Genomic DNA, 18,564 nt, shown 5'->3' with positions numbered 1-18,564 from the left:
TTTAGACATATGGCTTTCTGAATGCCATTAATATATTATTAATATTAATCTGCGTATATTTGGGCTAGTGTAATGTCTTTTTGCCCTTATGACATGTCCACTTGAATACATCCTCGATTGTGTTACCTTTAATGTTATGATTTGTTTTTTTTTTTGTTTTGTTTTTTTACTGTTACATTATTGTAAAATGTGTGCTGTATGTGATGTTCAGTATATGTGTGTGATGCAGTGCTTTGTTGGTGCTTGTCCTAACTCCATTGCAGAAAAAGAAAATAGTGAGTATCTGTCCTATAAACCCACCATTCATGTATTTGATTATGCATTTCTTCATTGAGGGTATATCTTTTAAAAAAAATAAACTGTTTGCAAAAACTACAGATCTCCCCCCCAAAGCAGCTCAATGAGAAGTCTTTGTAAGTCAGGTGCTCTAAAGCAATTGCTGCCTCAAAATCAAAAACACAGGACACACTCTTCACATATAAAGCATTTCAGAATGCCAGGGTGCTCTAGGGGGTTGGAGGGTTCATTTATTCCAAACCCTTTGCTAGAAGCTGATTTGTCAGTTTGAGATGTGTTGGGAAAAGGCTCAGAAAAACCGGGTATGAGAAATGGGTGTACGAGGGTGTAGGCAGAGACTTGGGGTAAATGAATAGGTTCCCTGTAAAGATGCCTTTAGAAATACTATAACTGCCGGGCTCAGTGTCCCTGAGTCAGTTTGTCGCAGAGTCACACAGCGCATGCTCATGACAAGTATCCAGAAGCAACTCTGCTTATGGGGGCTTAGATGGACCACGATACTGCTCCCAATCCATCAAAAAAAATACTATCCAAATACTCAGCCACTCAGTGTACAACTAAACCAGTATTGTTTTGTGATATTTGTTCCAAACTCTTGCAGGATTGTCAGGAACTCAGAGAGGATTTCAAATTTAAGACCAAAGTAGCTGAACTGGAAGTATGGCTGACTTGGAGCGTTTTTCCCATATTTTCTCATTAATTGGAAAATCTCTTTGAAATAACTCTGTGGGTTTGGGCTCCAAAAATTGGTTGCCGTGTTATTTTACGTGGATAAGTCAGCTACTCACCATAACCAGGTTATTCACAAGTTTTTCAAGTTTCACTATAGTGGCTGAAAATTTGAAATACAGAATTTCTCACAATTCACTCTAGAGAATAACCTTATATATCGTTTTATGTAATGAACGTAGCCAACTACCTTCCACAGTGCTATGGATCCCCTACATCCCCTGGCACAATAAGAAATACAAATATAAAAATGTGGGCAGCCTCTGATAAATGGAATTATATCAAATACAGTAATTTATGGCATCGCTGTGACTTTAGAGCAATCAGTGAAATGTGAACAGGCTAGTCTTACAGGCTTACAGCAATTAATGTATTTTTAGAGTCCTGGCATCTGTGTAAGCTACAGCCAAAAATATAAAGAGGGCAGACATTCACAGATAATGGACCAGCCAAGAATACAATAATAACAATCCCAGGAATACCACGAGGGCATGTAATCACTGATAACGGTACAGCCAGGGATAACACAAGGGCAATCACTGATAATGGTACAGCCAGGGATAACACAAGGGCAATCACGGATAATGGTACAGCCAGGGATAACACGAGGGTATGTAATCACTGATAACACAAGGATAACAAGAGGGCAATAACTGATAACGGTACAGTCAGGGATAACACGAGGGCATGTAATCACTGATAACGGTACAGCCAGGGATAACACGAGGGCATGTAATCACTGATAACGGTACAGCCAGGGATACCACAAGGGCATATACTCACTGATAACGGTACAGCCAGGGTTACCACAAGGGCATATAATCACTGATAACGGTACAGTCAGGGATACCACAAGGGCATATAATCACTGATAACGGTACAGCCAGGGATAACACGAGGGCAATCACTGATAACGGTACAGCCAGGGATACCACGAGGACATATAATCACTGATAACGGTACAGCCAGGGTTACCACAGGGGCATATAATCACTGATAATGGTACAGTCAGGGATACCACGAGGGTATATAATCACTGATAACGGTATACTCGGGGATACCTGACGGTATATAATCACTGATAACGGTACAGTCAGGGATACCACGAGGGGTTACAATTAATGAAAATGGTACAGTAAGGGATACCACGAGGGCATATAATCACTGATAACGGTACAGTCGGGGATACCACGAGGGCATATAATCACTGATAATGGTACAGCCAGGGATAACACGAGGGAAATCACTGATAACGGTACAGCCAGGGATACCACGAGGGCATATAATCACTAATAACGGTACAGCCAAGGTTACCACAAGGGCATATAATCATTGATAACGGTACAGCCAGGGATAACACGAGGGCAGCCACTGATAACGGTACAGCCAGGGATACCACAAGGGCATATAATCAGTGATAACGGTACAGCCAAGGTTACCACAAGGGCATATAATCACTGATAATGGTACAGTCAGGGATACCATGAGGGTATATAATCACTGATAACGGTATACTCAGGGAAACCTGACGGTATATAATAACTGATAACGGTACAGTCAGGGATACCACGAGGGTATATAATCAATGAAAACGGTACAGTAAGGGATACCATGAGGGCATATAATCACTGATAAGGGTACAGTCAGGGATACCACGAGGGCATATAATCACTAAAAATGGTACAGCCAGGGATAACACGAGGGCAATCACTGAAAACGGTACAGCCAGGGATACCACGAGGGCATATAATCACTGATAATGGTACAGTCAGGGATAGCACGAGGGTATATAATCACAGATAACGGTATACTCAGGGATACCTGACGGTATATAATCACTGATACCGGTACAGTCAGGGATACCACAAGGGCATATAATCAGTGATAACGGTACAGCCAAGGTTACCACAAGGGCATATAATCACTGATAATGGTACAGTCAGGGATACCATGAGGGTATATAATCACTGATAACGGTATACTCAGGGAAACCTGACGGTATATAATAACTGATAACGGTACAGTCAGGGATACCACGAGGGTATATAATCAATGAAAACGGTACAGTAAGGGATACCATGAGGGCATATAATCACTGATAAGGGTACAGTCAGGGATACCACGAGGGCATATAATCACTAAAAATGGTACAGCCAGGGATAACACGAGGGCAATCACTGAAAACGGTACAGCCAGGGATACCACGAGGGCATATAATCACTGATAATGGTACAGTCAGGGATAGCACGAGGGTATATAATCACAGATAACGGTATACTCAGGGATACCTGACGGTATATAATCACTGATACCGGTACAGTCAGGGATACCACAAGGGTATATAATCACTGATAACGGTACAGTCAGGGATACCACGAGGGCATGTAATCACTGATAATGGTACAGTCAGGGATAGTCCAGTGAGTGTTATAGTGACAGTGTGTAAAGAAATGAAACCAATGGGTCAATACAGAACTGTATACATATAATATCTCTCTGTGCACAGCTTGCTTTCCATAAACTGCGGTCTTATATCCTGGGGGACAGTGTGCTGTGTTGTGCAGACAGAACAGGTTTATAAAAAGCTGAAGCCAATATGGCGGGACATAGCTTCTTGATTTAAACATCCTTACGATGAGCTGTGCTTGTCTTCATGGGAACATTTTGACTCTGTAAACCCCCTGCCTTCCTTGCTCCTTTTTAGATTTTAGTTTTTTGATCTATTGGGTCTTTCCGCAAACCCAAATTCTATCTAGACATTTACATAAAGGCCTTTCGATAGAACTTCTACATGTCAGATTTTAAATGAAATATATATTTCACATTTACATTTAGACAGTGAGGCCATTTATAAAGAACAATTCTGGGGTAAAGTTCTAAAAAAAAGAACAATCAGCAAGAACATTCCATTGGTTTCCATGGCGATGCCCCACGTATTGAACAGCTCCTCTTGCAAAACCTTCAGGATGTAATATTCTTAGTAAAATGCCTGCTACTTTCTATAATAAAAGGGTGCAGTATCAGGAAATATCAATCAGTCATGTCAACCGTCTTAACGTGCTGGAAAAATTAAATGTAATATTTGTTTTAGGTTTCATGATCACGGTTTGTACCAAATCTAGGAGGTCATTCACAAAACAACCGAAACTGAAATATGTTCCAATTTGACGATTTGGGGGCAAAGTGTTTCTTAAAGTTGATTGTCAAACTCCACAAACCCCTTCATTATTAATTGAATTCATTAACCCCTTCAACACCCAAATTGTGTATTATTTTCATGCAGTATGAAATGTACCGGTAATACATAAAACCCCACTCCCCCTTATTTATACTCCAAAAATGATAACCAGCATGTAGAGGAATTCATTTCTCTGCTAAAGGCACTAATGTAATGGCTGTAAATGTACTGAAAATTTCTGCTCACCCCCTGCTTTCAAGCAATACAGGAAGTTTCAATTGGTTATATAATTTCTACAGTCAGAGATTGGGGAGGGATGAATGGACTCTACCAATTCACTGTCAGCACTACAGTAATAGTCCAGAGGTGTCAGGAAAACAAGCAAACCTAAAGAAAACTGTAAAGGTACATGTACCGGTCCTTAAAGTGGCTGGGTTAGTACCTGAGACAGACATATGAAATGCCTGCAGGCAGACAGAATAAACAAGAGACAAGCAGAGGTCAGGATTACACGCAATCCATAGCCAGGCCAAGATCAGGATAACAGAGAGCAAGAACAGTCAAACAAGACGATGTCAGAAAACAGGAAATCCAATACACTGTAAAAACACACTCTGAGATAGCAAAAACCACGACAGGGCAAGGAAACAAGGACAACCAGGAAGTATATATACCCTATACTGGGTAGTGAATGTGATGTCAAAAGTGTGTATACATCAAAAAGCGACAAATGGGCTGACACAATAAAAGGAGACTAATGGGATGGGGTCCAAATCATATATGATGTCATAACAAGGCACCAGGAAGCTAGGGATGAGTGTGTGTGAACTGGTGACAAGAGGTTAATAAAGTTTGGTATAGGGGGGCGGGGCCGGGCCGCCGAGCCGAGCGGTCGCAGGACGGCTCGGCTCCTGCAAAATGAGGCACAAATAGCCTACTAATCGTGACTTACACCGGCAAAGACTGCGTCCCTCGTTGTAAATGGGCTGCCTGAGCCGAGGAGAGGCTCGCTCCTGAAGTATTAGTCCCTCGGAGGATGGGGCCCGCTGCTACGGGCGGGACCTATGCTGGCGGTGAGTGAAGCGGACGGCCGCCGCAACGCTATCCTGCCCGATGGAGCCCGACATGCGAGGAAAGCCGGCGGACCAGGTCCTGTTCCCCCCCCTATGGACCGGGGGGGTGATCCCGGTCCAAACCACGCCGGGCCACGCTTACCAGCTCATTGTACAAACTCCGACATGCAGCCCGAGACCCGCACGCAAGATGGCGGAGGCCACGTGCGCTAGACCTGCACTCTCAAACTACAGACGACGAGCAGCCACCATCCACCCTGGCACCTAGAGCACTACCAGGTAAAGGCCCAAACACCCAGAGATACCCTGAAGTATGGACCCCAACGACCATCACACATGTGAATCCCACTTCCGAGAAGCCCGCTCTCTCTTCATCTGAGCTGGGCGCTCACTGGGAGGTACCCCACCCCACAGCCTGCCATACACCCAGGGAGAAGCTAGGGCCCGGCGGAACCCTGGGCCCACGGTCCTGAAGATGGGTCCAATGGCGAAAAGGCACGAGTGCCTATTAAGGCCTCAGGCGGAAGACAAGCGGCTCTCGGAAGCAGAAGTAACCACAGCGGGGATCCGGGTCAGCGGATCACAAGCAACGGATAAACACGAGACTCTGGGCACACACCTGGCACCCTGTCACTTAACAGCTTAAGGACTCACCCGCGTAGCGGATCGTTGGTAGTATTCAGCCGATGCTACTGTACACAAGTTAGACTAGCCTATTAATGTATTCATTAATCTTAACCTACACGGAACTTGCACTGCACGCTGTTTTACCTGTTTATCATAAATGCAAACGTTATCTTGATAACTTAATGCAGATTACTATTAATCGATAACCTGATCGCAACATGTTCCTAAATTGTACGGATCTAGGCACCCCTTACCCTAACTCGGTTGCTGACCCTAAGTACTAGACCAACCAAGCGTGTTTTTCTTTAAGAATAAGGGCTTAATGTATTAATACCACTGTTATCACCCTGCATGTCGCTCTGATACCATCTATTTTGAACCAATTTTGGGCTTGGACAGATATCCTTATAACGATTCTTGAGACACTCCTGTCATTAGGCCTGGCGTAACCTTCCAGCGGGTTTATACCCATGCTTTACTCTATTAATAAGTTTAACGTGTATTTCAATATCCTGCAACTGTATAACTATCTGACGTAACTTTATTATTATACACATAAAATGAGGCTAACACCGTTTAGAGATAATATGTCTTGCATTGTATTACCCCCGAATTGTTTGATACTTTATTGTCTCCCTTTCTACATTCTGTACCCACGCGAATTTATGCCTCAATAAAAAAGAGATTTACAAAAAAAAATAAAGTTTGGTATAGAAGTTTTGTATACCTTTATTTCAGAAATATGTTATCTAACTATATTTACTCTATGTGGACATTTGCGTTCTGTTTCACGGCTAGTAATGCTTACAGGGTCCTTGCAAATTCCTATAAACAAGGTAATTGATCACCTATTTATTATTTATTTTTGTCACATAAACAGACACCGTATACTGTCTAAAGTTGTTAATTTCCCGAATATTTTATGAAGGATGAAAGAATAAGTGAAAAACAAAAAATTGTGTAAATTGACATAATTTAAATAGACACTATATTCACAACTACAGTTTCTGTAGCTTCAGAACAGTATTTGTTCTGGTGAGTAGAATCATTCCCTTCAGGCATTTTACAGTAAACATTGTCTTTTCAGATAAAATGCAGTGTTTACATTACAGCCTAGGGACTCCTTTCAGTGGTCACTCTTTAGATGGCTACTTGAGTTGCTTCCTGGGGCAGTGCTGCAACATTCAGTGTCCCTACCCTCTGCATAGAGACACTGAACTTCCCCCATAGAGATGTATTGATTCAATGCATCTCCACGAGGAGATGCTGCTTGGACAGGGTGGCATTTGGCTCCGCCCCCAGCCTGCCTCCTTGGCTGAGATCATCAGAATTGACAATTTCAGCCAATCCAATTCTTTCCTACCGGTAAGAGTTGTGTTTGGTTGAGATTATCACTTCTGATAATGTCAGCCAAGGAGGCAGATCAGAGGCAGAGCCAGCAGAATAAAGACTGGAATAAAGGTAAGATTTTACTATATTTAGGGGGGAGGGAGAGCCCAGGGGGGCTAGATAGTGTTTTTAACACTACAGGGTCAGGAATACATGTTCAGGTTCCTGACGCTATAGTGTTCCTTTAAATTTTACATAATTTAAAGTTTGCCTGTGAAGCAATCTATACACTAAATGGATATGTTATGTATATGCTGTTAATGTGCTTATATGCTAGCTATGCATCCTGTAGAATATGCAATATTCTACACATCCCTTGCTTCAAATACACATTATGCTAATATTTTTTTAATCACAACGTGCTTGGTAGCGAATGGGTTAATGTTGTTTTGTGAATGAATAAGTTAGAACTGTAACGATACAGTTACTAATTGGTAAGTCAATGTTACATTATTCTGAGCAGGGGGCTTCAGTTAAATAGCACAGGACCTTTCCAGTGCTCAGTTCTTTTGTGTTTTATATGCTCCTCCTGCTCGAAAAATGCAGAGAGAGCACAGGAAAATGGTTTCCTCCAGCTTTCCTGGGATGCAGCAGTCTGAGATTTATATTATGTTTATCGGACCTCTTCCTCGTAGGCCCCAGACACGACAAATTCAGCCTCTCTATCACTGAAGATCCAATTCACAGTTCCACTGTACGTGTCTTAATTTGGCGACATGGGACCATCTTGGGTTCTCTTTCCTTGAGATGATAACGGCAATTAATGCTCACACTCCGTGCGGGTTTCCTATTTCAGAAGGCGCCGTAGTGTATATTTGTCTTATTTTATGTCATCCCCCTCCCTGACATATGGACACTGTTTTTTGGTTTTTTTTTTATTACAATTGAGTGCTTTTCAAATGTGCACTAAACTGGATTATTGAAAGTTTACCAGGGAATTACACATTTAAGCATTTGTTAATATATATATTTTTTATTTTTTTCCATTTTATTAAATTAATCATGTTAATGTAACTCAACAGGTAGGCCTCAGGACTGTTTTTATTGCAAAATCAATTATAGAGTAATCAATAAGACGACAGGTTTATGGCCAGATAATGATTTTACAGATAAAATGAGCAGCTGAAAGGCACTTAATGAGCATTATTACACAGGCAGAGCAGGAATTAGATTAAAAGTTGATTGAAAAACGTTGTTTCCCCTTAAATCTGAACTGAACTGTGAGCATTGCTTTGCAGCATTAATGGCCATGGCTTGGCTCTGCGTGTTGTCTGGCTGAGCATTATATTAAATGGGAGTCCAAAGACATCAGTATTGCCAAAAGTGTCCATGCCAGCTTTATGGCATAGTGGTGTACTGTTTTGGTTGTGTTTGGTTGCTGGAGATTAATTATTAACTAAAAGCTCTCTATCGCCTTCCCCACCATAAAACAAGCAGAGAGCTAGACTGTATCTTCCTTTGTTGTCTAACTTCTCATTTCTCAGGTACAATGCCTTAGAGTTCAAGGTTCTCTCTGTTCTCAGCCGCTAAATGGATATTAAAATTACGAAATGTTTTCAAAGCTGCTCACTCATCAATAAAAATGTTAACACAGCATATCTACTGTTTTTACCATTGATTATATATGTGCAGTTATGATTGTAGAGTGAGCCACCATGCACAATTTAGCACCCTAAGTGCTCTCCATAGTGATTACGTTGCTTACAGTGCCCTAGTGTAACCTACTTGTCTGATGTCAAACTGTGTAGAAATGGTTTTCAGAGAAAGCACCCCGCTTAGCCACGTTGATAGTGCGAAATTACCAGTTATGTGTTATCTAAGTAAATTTTGTTCTGAGTGCATGACATTGATTGGCGGAGAGAGCTGGGAAAACCCAGTCGAATACTTTCAGCCAATCAAACGCATCCTGATTGGACTAAGTTTATGTTGATAATACGTAAAAGTAAATTATGCATTTGAGGTGGGAGGGATCTCTAGGAAGAGCTGTGGTTTTTATCAAACCGACCCTGAACGATTTGATATTAAGTCAGGGATAGTGCCACGGCACCATAACTACTACACTGAAAAATTTAAATAGTTAAAGATGTATTTTACCAGCCCTCAACAAAAATGAATGCTTTCCTTATGCTATTTGTAATTTTTGTACCAGTTTTATACTACTGACATTGTCCTATGTCCAAGCAACCAAATTAAATGTTATTATAAAAAAAATATCCCACTGTTTGCAGAGGCCACCTCTGACCTCTCTATTGGTCCTATGTCCCAAAACTGGTGAGTCTATATTATTATTATGATATTTATAGAGCGCCGTCAAATTCCGCAGCGCTTTACAATGGGTGGACGAACAGACATGTAGTTGTAACCAGACAAGTTGGACACACAGGAACAGAGGGTTGAGGGCCCCGCTCAATGAGCTTACATGCTAGAGGGAGTGGGGTATAGTGACACAAAAGGTAAGGATAGTATTAGACTAGTGACAGTTGCAGAAGAGGAATCAGTTGGGAGCTATTAAGAGTTTAATTGATACGCTTTTATGAAGAAGTGGAAACTGGGTGAGCATCTAACGGAGGAGGGAAGCGAGTTCCACAGGAACTCCAAATATCGTATCCAAGTAGGCTTAAAAAAATAAGCAAAAGTTGCAGAATTGGAAAAAAGTATTACCGGTACATTAAAAAAACAGCTATTTTATTAGTCATGAGAAAAAAAAATATCTAGAGATAAATTTCAACATTCTGTAACAATTCATTGCTATGATTTACACTATACCATTGCTGAGACCGATGATAATGTGATTTGTCTCACCCCTTGACATCAAGAGGTAAATGAAAAATCTGCTAAAACGATCTTCAAGTAAAATCTCTCATTTAAAACAGAATTAAAACACAGTTTTTAAAGTTTGCAATCTTGAGTTGCTTCGATTTGCTCTGTCACTGGAATGAAGATTATAGAGATGTCTTTCTTGCTTCATGCACCTGAAATCACAGGTGTAGACATGCAGTCAGTCACTCGCCCAGCCTATCAGTGCTATCCAATATGCACAGAACTAACATTAGTAATGTGAGTGTGTTGGTAGTGGAAGTGCTGGTTCATTTGGATCTTTTCTCATTCCATGTTTTAATATTCTATCTCGTCTCCAATGTGCCCCCCAGTCTGTGTAACGTATATTGGCTTCTGTTTGTACTGAGTGGGCCATTAAGGTCACAGGGAGTATATCGTAATGAAAGCCATAACTTTACTTACCCAAGCTGTGTGTGATATATTGATTTTACTGCACTTCTCACTAATTGATATTAATTACCCTAGTTGCTGTGAAACTTATAATTCTAGTAGAAAGTATGAACACCTCTCATCTGACTCCACCACCTGTAACCTACATCTGGCACTGTGCACTCCACCACCTGTAACCTACATCTGGCACTGTGCACTCCACCACCTGTAACCTACATCTGGCACTGTGCACTCCACCACCTGTAACCTACATCTGGCACTGTGCACTCCACCACCTGTAACCTACATCTGGCACTGTGCACTCCACCACCTGTAACCTACATCTGGCACTGTGCACTCCACCACATGTAACCTACATCTGGCACTGTGCACTCCACCACCTGTAACTTACATCTGGCACTGTGCACTCCACCTGTAACCTACATCTGGCACTGTGCACTCCACCACCTGTAACCTACATCTGGCACTGTGCACTCCACCACCTGTAACCTACATCTGGCACTGTGCACTCCACCTGTAACCTACATCTGGCACTGTGCACTCCACCACCTGTAACCTACAACTGGCACTGTGCACTCCACCACCTGTAACCTACATCTGGCACTGTGCACTTCACCACCTGTAACCTACATCTGGCACTGTGCACTCCACCACCTGTAACTTACATCTGGCACTGTGCACTCCACCACCTGTAACTTACATCTGGCAGTGTGCAGCCAGTCAAGGTGCATAATGGGAAATATATTTTCAGCTAGAGAGCTTGGTAATATAAGTTTTTTTGTTTTTTTGTTAAAATGTATGAAATACAGTTGAATTAGTTTTAAAAAGTCAAGAATTAAAACGTAAATGTTACTTTTTATTTGGAAGTTTGTATCCGATAGGTCCCTGAAGCTCTCTGAGCTTACAGCTGGGTTCCTTACACTGATGCAGACAATGTGATTTGATCCAGACCGTAAATGCAGGATGAACGTTACGTGACACAGAAATCTATTTACATATTCACAAGGCTAACACCGAGGTGAAAAAATAAAACCAACACTCCTAAATAGAAGCAGGTTGGGATCTTTCAGACAGGCCCAGCACTGGTACGGCATGCAGCAGTATTCTGGGAACGCGGTCATTATACATTATACATACACAGAGGAGTTTTACTGACTCATAGAGTCACAAGGCAGGGCCATCTCTCAGATTCCCCCTTACACGCCAACACTGGTGTCTTCTAGTAGTGAAAAGAGGGCCGCAGAGAAAGTATGCCACAGCAACATCGTAGGGCCAAGATTAGCAGAGAAGCTGAAATACTTTGATGAGTAGTTTGAAAGTGGATCTACCGTGATGTTCTTTTTGAACTAATAATATAATTTTGTCAACATCTGTCTTTATGGTTTGTGTTTTCCTATTCTCAAGTTATCAGGATTATTTTACATCCTAGCAACACAACGAGAATTGTGGTTTTATTCCACTGCTGTAAAATGACTGACAAATAAGGCTAGCCTGAGGTTAGCAGTCAAGTTACCCATGTTTCCTAGCTTCATACCGAGGTCACAGGAAAGATGGGAAAGAGGCAATCAACCATAATAAAATAAATATTTTTCTCAGAATTAGAAATATTCATTTCTGTTACTCCAAAGGCTGGGAAACTATTGTTTGGTGGCATGCTCACTTCTGTTATTTCTTCCCTGAAAGGAAGTGCTAAGAGTAGGACGAGTCCGTCTCCCCCAGCAGACAAGGAGAATTTTGTGTTTTGTTACATTCTGGTGGAACATGTCAATATTTACACATACATAACTGTAACTTACAACTAGCTCTGTCTGTTCTGAACTTGTTTTTGTTCCATTCATTTTGTAATCTGCCATTTAGTTATGTGTTTAAATTAGGAATTCAAATGCTGTTTGATTTAAAATAGATCAAATCAAACCAATTATATCCCATTAATGGGCGCTGTTTAATGAGGAGAAGGAACCAGTAATCCTTTAAATGTGTCTGTATCTTCCCTTCCTAACCCGTGGAGGAATTAGAGGCTTCAGGTGTCATTTTATCTTTGATGCAGAATTTCGAAGGAATGTAACCCCAGTCATACCTCCATGTGAATGGAAAACAGTTTATTATACATGGTGCCCTAAAACCCGGACAACTTGTCCATTTAAGATGTGTTGGGAACAGGGTTGGGTTAAAATGATATAATCCCTGCCTTTCCCTCTCAATGACATGTTTGAGGAAGCTCCCTGGAGATAATTTTGCTTGAGGTGGAGGGGATAGAGAAGGGGCTATAATGTTATCAGAGGGACGACCCAATGAGGGGATATCAAAAAAGCTGAGGAGAGTATGACAGATCCATATTATGTGACCCAGGACCCAGGTAGGGATAAACCTATACTTATATATCAATATATAGATATAAATATATCTACAGAGTGGGAGGGTCACCCTATACATATATCTGCAGAGTGGGTGTTCTCCCAATATATATAACCACCATATTGGAAGTCATCCTTTACATATATATGCCAAAATAGCAGTATGCAATGATACCTTTTTTTATTGGACTAACATAATATTTCCAATACAAGCTTTCGAGAGATACCTCTCTTCCTCATGTCTGAAGCAATACTGATCAATCTGATAGTGTTTAACACTTAAACAACTGATGTTAGAGAAGGGGCGGAAGGGTGCCGGGGGGGCGGGGGTGTCATAAATAGCAGACGATGTGCCTGAAAGTGAAAGGTGCAGGTTGGCTGAGAATAGCCAGAAAAATTAAATAAACAGAGGAGAGTCAATAAACTAGTTAAAAAAACAAAAAACAAAACAAAAAACAAACGGCTATAATATACTTGCATGCCCTGCTCTGTTTTCTTCCTTTTTAGCTACCGTAGCTTATTGACTCTCCTCTGTTTATTTACTTTTTCGGGCTATTCTCAGCCAACCTGCACTTTTCACTTTCAGGCACATCGTCTGCTATTTATGACACCCCACTCACCCCTCCCTCCCCTTTTTTAACATCAGTTGTTTTAAGTGTTAAACGCTATCAGATTGATCAGTATTGCTTCAGACCTGAGGAAGAGGAATACTCTCGAAAGCTTGAATTGTAAATATTATGTTAGTCCAATAAAAAAAGTATCATTGCATACGGCTATTTTGGCAATATATATATATCCATGGAGTGGCAGTCACACAATACACATATTCACAAAGTGGGGGTCACGCAAATATCTCTAGAGTGGGAACCACCAATGCAAATATCCACAGAGTGGGGGTCACGCAATGCAAATATCCACAGAGTGGGGGTCACGCAATGCAAATATCCACAGAGTGGGGGTCACCAATATACGGATCCACAGAGTGGAGGTCACCAATATACGGATCCACAGAGTGAGGGTCACCAATACAAATATTCACAGAGTGGGAGACACTAATACATATATTCACTGAGTGGGGGTCACCAATACAAATATTCACCGAGTGGGGGTCACCAATACAAATATTCACAGAGTGGGAGACACTAATACATATATTCACTGAGTGGGGGTCACCAATACAAATATTCACCGAGTGGGGGTCACCAATACAAATATTCACAGAGTGGGAGACATTAATACATATATTCACTGAGTGGGGGTCACCAATATACGGATCCACAGAGTGGAGGTCACCAATATACGGATCCACAGAGTGGAGGTCACCAATATACGGATCCACAGAGTGGGGGTCACCAATATACGGATCCACAGAGTGGAGGTCACCAATATACGGATCCACAAAGTGGGGGTCACCAATATACGGATCCACAGAGTGAGGGTCACCAATACAAATATTCACAGAGTGGGAGACACTAATACATATATTCACTGAGTGGGGGTCACCAATACAAATATTCACCGAGTGGGGGTCACCAATACAAATATTCACAGAGTGGGAGACACTAATACATATATTCACTGAGTGGGGGTCACCAATACAAAAAATTCACAGAGTGGGGTTCACCAATACAAATATATACAGAGTGGGGGTCACCAATACACATATTCACAGAGTGGGGGTCACCAATACAAATATCCACAGAGTGAGGGTCACTAATACAAATATTCACAGAGTGGGGGTCACCAATACAAATATTCACAGAGTGGTGTCACCAATACAAATATTCACAGAGTGGGGTCACCAATACAAATATTCACAGAGTGGGGTCACCAATACAAATATCCACAGAGTGGGAGACACCAATACAAATATCCACAGAGTGGGGTCACCAATACAAATATCCACAGAGTGGGAGACACCAATACAAATATTCACAGACTGGGGGACACCAATACAAATATTCACAGAGTGGGGGTCACCAATACAAATATTCACAGAGTGGGGGTCACCCAACACATACAGGTTTATAACTGAGGGTCACCAAATAAATCACCACACAATGGAGTTATCTAAAAACAAGTCCACACTGCACCACTATAACTATATATATGGTATGTACCAACATGTACATACAGTAAAACTGCTGTCCTAAGCAGAAACAAACAGTAATTATAGGTAGGGAGTGGGAACAGAGATACAGACACCTCTGGGTATCTACAACACTTGGATATACAGAGACCTCCTCACCTGGACTGGTCAAAACATATCTAGACATATAGGACTGGCCAAAACATATCTAGGACTGGCCAATACTTATATAGGACTGGCCAAAACATATCTAGACATATAGGACTGGCCAAAACATATCTAGGACTGGCCAATACTTATATAGGACTGGCCAAAACATATCTAGACATATAGGACTGGCCAAAACACATCTAGGACTGGCCAATACTTATCTAGGACTGGCCAATACTTATATAGGACTGGCCAAAATATATCTAGGACTGGTCAATAGATGCATAGGACTGACCAAAACATATATAGGACTGATCAATAGATGCATAGGACTGACCAAAACATATATAGGACTGATCAATAGATGCATAGGACTGACCAAAACATATCTAGGACTGATCAATAGATGCATAGGACTGACCAATTCATAATTCAGCTACAAGCCTTGTTAATCGATATATAGCACTGGTTATTAGATATATAGGACCGACCAATACATTTATGGGACCAGTTAATAGATATACGGGACTGGTTAATAGATATACAGGACTGGTTATATATATATATATATATAGGATTGGTGGACTGGTGAATAAATATATAGTTTATATATATATATATATATATATATATATACTGATATATATACTGATATATAGGTATGATATGTAGGATATATATATATACTAAGTAAGAGCACATGTACAGGACGTGCATTTAAACTTCTGCTGCACAAAAACTAAACATAAAGAGCTGGATAATGGCTCCAATAACTGTATGCAATATCTATATATAATGCAATCCTTCCCAGTTACAGGAGTAATAAATAGGCTATATGTAAATGTATTATCCTCTCCCAGTCCTAGAGGTCTTGCACTGTATGTATGTGTATTATCCTCTTCCAGTTTTAGAGGTATTACACTGTATGTATGTGTATTATCCTCTTCTAGTCCTAGAGGTCTTACACTGTATGTATGTGTATTATCCTATTCCAGTCCTAGAGGTCTTACACTTTATGTATAGGTATTATCCTCTTCCAGTCCTAGAGGTCTTACACTGTATGTATAGGTATTATCCTCTTCCAGTCCTAGAGGTCTTACACTGTATGTATAGGTATTATCCTCTTCCAGTCCTAGAGGTCTTACACTGTATGTATGTGTAATATCCTCTTCCAGTCCTAGAGGTATTACACTGTATGTATGTGTATTATCCTCTTCCAGTCCTAGAGGTCTTACACTGTATGTATAGGTATTATCCTCTTCCAGTCCTAGAGGTCTTACACTGTACATAGCAGTCTGTTAAACTCTAATTGCTCTTATTGCAAAGTTTGTATTCCAGTTTTTAACATGGGGGAGGGTGGCTGTATGTCTGGAACCAGCTCCTCTCCGCATAGTGTGAGACAAAGCTTCATTGAAACCAAACTGCCCCATCTTCCCCCGTCTCTGTAACTGCTAACTGCCATAAACATTCATGGGGCCACAAATCTGCCCCAACATGTGGCTATAAAATAATAAAGTGCTCTAGTACAGTGGTAAGCACTGCAGGGCCACAGCCAAACGTACAATATTATCCAATTATTCCCCCTAGCGATACCTAGCAGGGCCTCCCTCATACCCACAATCCCACCAGACACCTGTGGCCCCTAATACAGGGGTCCAACCTTCAAACCAGCTTAAACAGTAAAAGTGAATAGCAATACCTCATTTTGTGATTTGCCCGTCAGCATCTGATCCACTTGTGACTTCTGTGTCCCCAGACATAACATGGCATCCCTGCTGTGTCCCCAGCCCCGCACAGACTACCCCCGGCGCTCCAGCTAGTGCCTGGCTACAGTGTGTGTCATTCAGCCTCCACGGCCGGCTCTCACTCTTTGTCTCCTGCGTCCTTCCCTCTGCTTTCTTCTGTATTCTGGCAGGTGCTTCTCGATATCTCTCTATCCATGTAACTCCTTTCACGTTCTCGCTTTTGTCTTATCCAGCTCTCTCCCTTCCTCCCCCCTTCTTTGTTTATGTCTCTAACACTCTCTCTTTCATTCTCTCGCCCTCCCCTCCATGTCCTCCCTTCTCTCTGCAGTTCACTCTCAATCGCTTTGCAGTCTCAGTCCAACTTTGGGAGATTTGGCACCCCAGCACTCAATCTGTCCTTTTGCCTCCCCTCGCCCCCCCTCACTGCTCCAGGCATCCCCTAATCTTTCCTAATTTTCCCCCAGTCCCTCTTGGCTCAGTTATGTCATCTTAACACCTGTTGAGCGTTGTGCCGGTGCAGCTTGTGAGCGAGTGTGCCTTGTGTGTGCACACTGTGAGTGTGACTGCCTTTCTGTTTGCACACTGGGGACAGTGCAGGAGGAGGGAGGGCATGCCTTGATCCCTGAGTTGTGCTGACATGTCTCAGCCAAGATCCAGCCACACTACCCCACCCCCTCCCACCTTCTCCCAATCCCTGCAGACATGTCTCTTCTAACAAACACAGAACTGGTTTGGCAACTCAAAATAACAGGGCGACTGTGCTTGCACATCTGGGAAATAGGGACATCTCATGACACCAATGTGTGTACTGTTACATTGCTGGGCGTGATGCATTGTGAATCTGTAGCTACTCTCTGCCAATAAAGGGGGCAAGAAGGGGTCACATTGGGAATCTGTGGAAGGGCAGGCATGGAATGCCTTTACAGGCAAACAGCAAGAATAAGGCCAGCTGCATCCCACCAGAAATACAAACACTGCCCCACCCCCAAAATGAACCCCCTTCCACAGTATAAGACCCACTTTTAATATTAATGAATATTAATGCATTTACGATGGGCTCGGTCACCTTCGCCCATGCTGCAGTAAAGGATGCCATGCTGTCTGATCACATTTCATACCTTATATTACAGCTCACATTCTGCCATCTGAATGTCTGTGCCAGAATTGTACGCTGCCAATTTCTGACATCTCCTGGATAATTAAAGGATAATTATCTTTAAACAAACAAAAACGATCCTGTTATGTCAATTAATAATTTAATGAGAGTAACGCAGTCGAAGGAGGATTTGCAGAGTTGTTCTGTGTGATATCTACCACATTCCGAACAATGCTTTTGCTGTTTGAAATCTCCGTAGGACGCCCCCTCCCTGTCCCTGCAGTGGGTGCTCTATAGGAAGCTATTGTCTGCGCTGTGCATTTTTAGCAGCAGTAAAGGGGCCGGGATCTTGTATCGTTTTCTAAAACTGGTGACAAAAGCACAAGTGATCATGTCATTCTACACTAATTCTACTAATGCACCCGTAACAACAAAACATTTGGGGGGGGGGGGATTGCAGTAATTCTAGCCTTGTCTTCACTTCTTTTTCAACCCAGGGCCTGGCCATGGAAACTTTACATGTCCAAGTTATGTGTATAACTAGTGACTGAGGAAGTGAAGGGTTAACTTTCTTTGTGAGACTGGACAACATTGTGGAGTGCTTGTGGA

The 18,564-nt window shown here is 41.9% G+C and overlaps 1 protein-coding gene across 2 annotated transcripts in view; it reads right to left on the bottom strand.

Annotated features, from left to right (window-relative positions):
- ARHGEF19 (Rho guanine nucleotide exchange factor 19) overlaps positions 1-17,506 on the bottom strand; it is a 48,795-nt gene extending 31,289 nt beyond the window's left edge. For both annotated transcript variants that reach the window (XM_063436704.1, XM_063436705.1), the window contains exon 1: positions 16,814-17,506. In XM_063436704.1, the coding sequence (XP_063292774.1) occupies positions 16,814-16,818 (5 nt within the window). In that variant the 5' untranslated portion in view covers positions 16,819-17,506. The remainder of the gene's footprint in view (positions 1-16,813) is intronic.
- Positions 17,507-18,564: the final 1,058 nt, after the last annotated feature.

Source organism: Pelobates fuscus, chromosome 11 (assembly GCF_036172605.1).
Source record: "Pelobates fuscus isolate aPelFus1 chromosome 11, aPelFus1.pri, whole genome shotgun sequence".
Classification (NCBI taxonomy): domain Eukaryota; kingdom Metazoa; phylum Chordata; class Amphibia; order Anura; family Pelobatidae; genus Pelobates; species Pelobates fuscus.
This window is presented reverse-complemented; position numbering and strand designations above follow the sequence as displayed.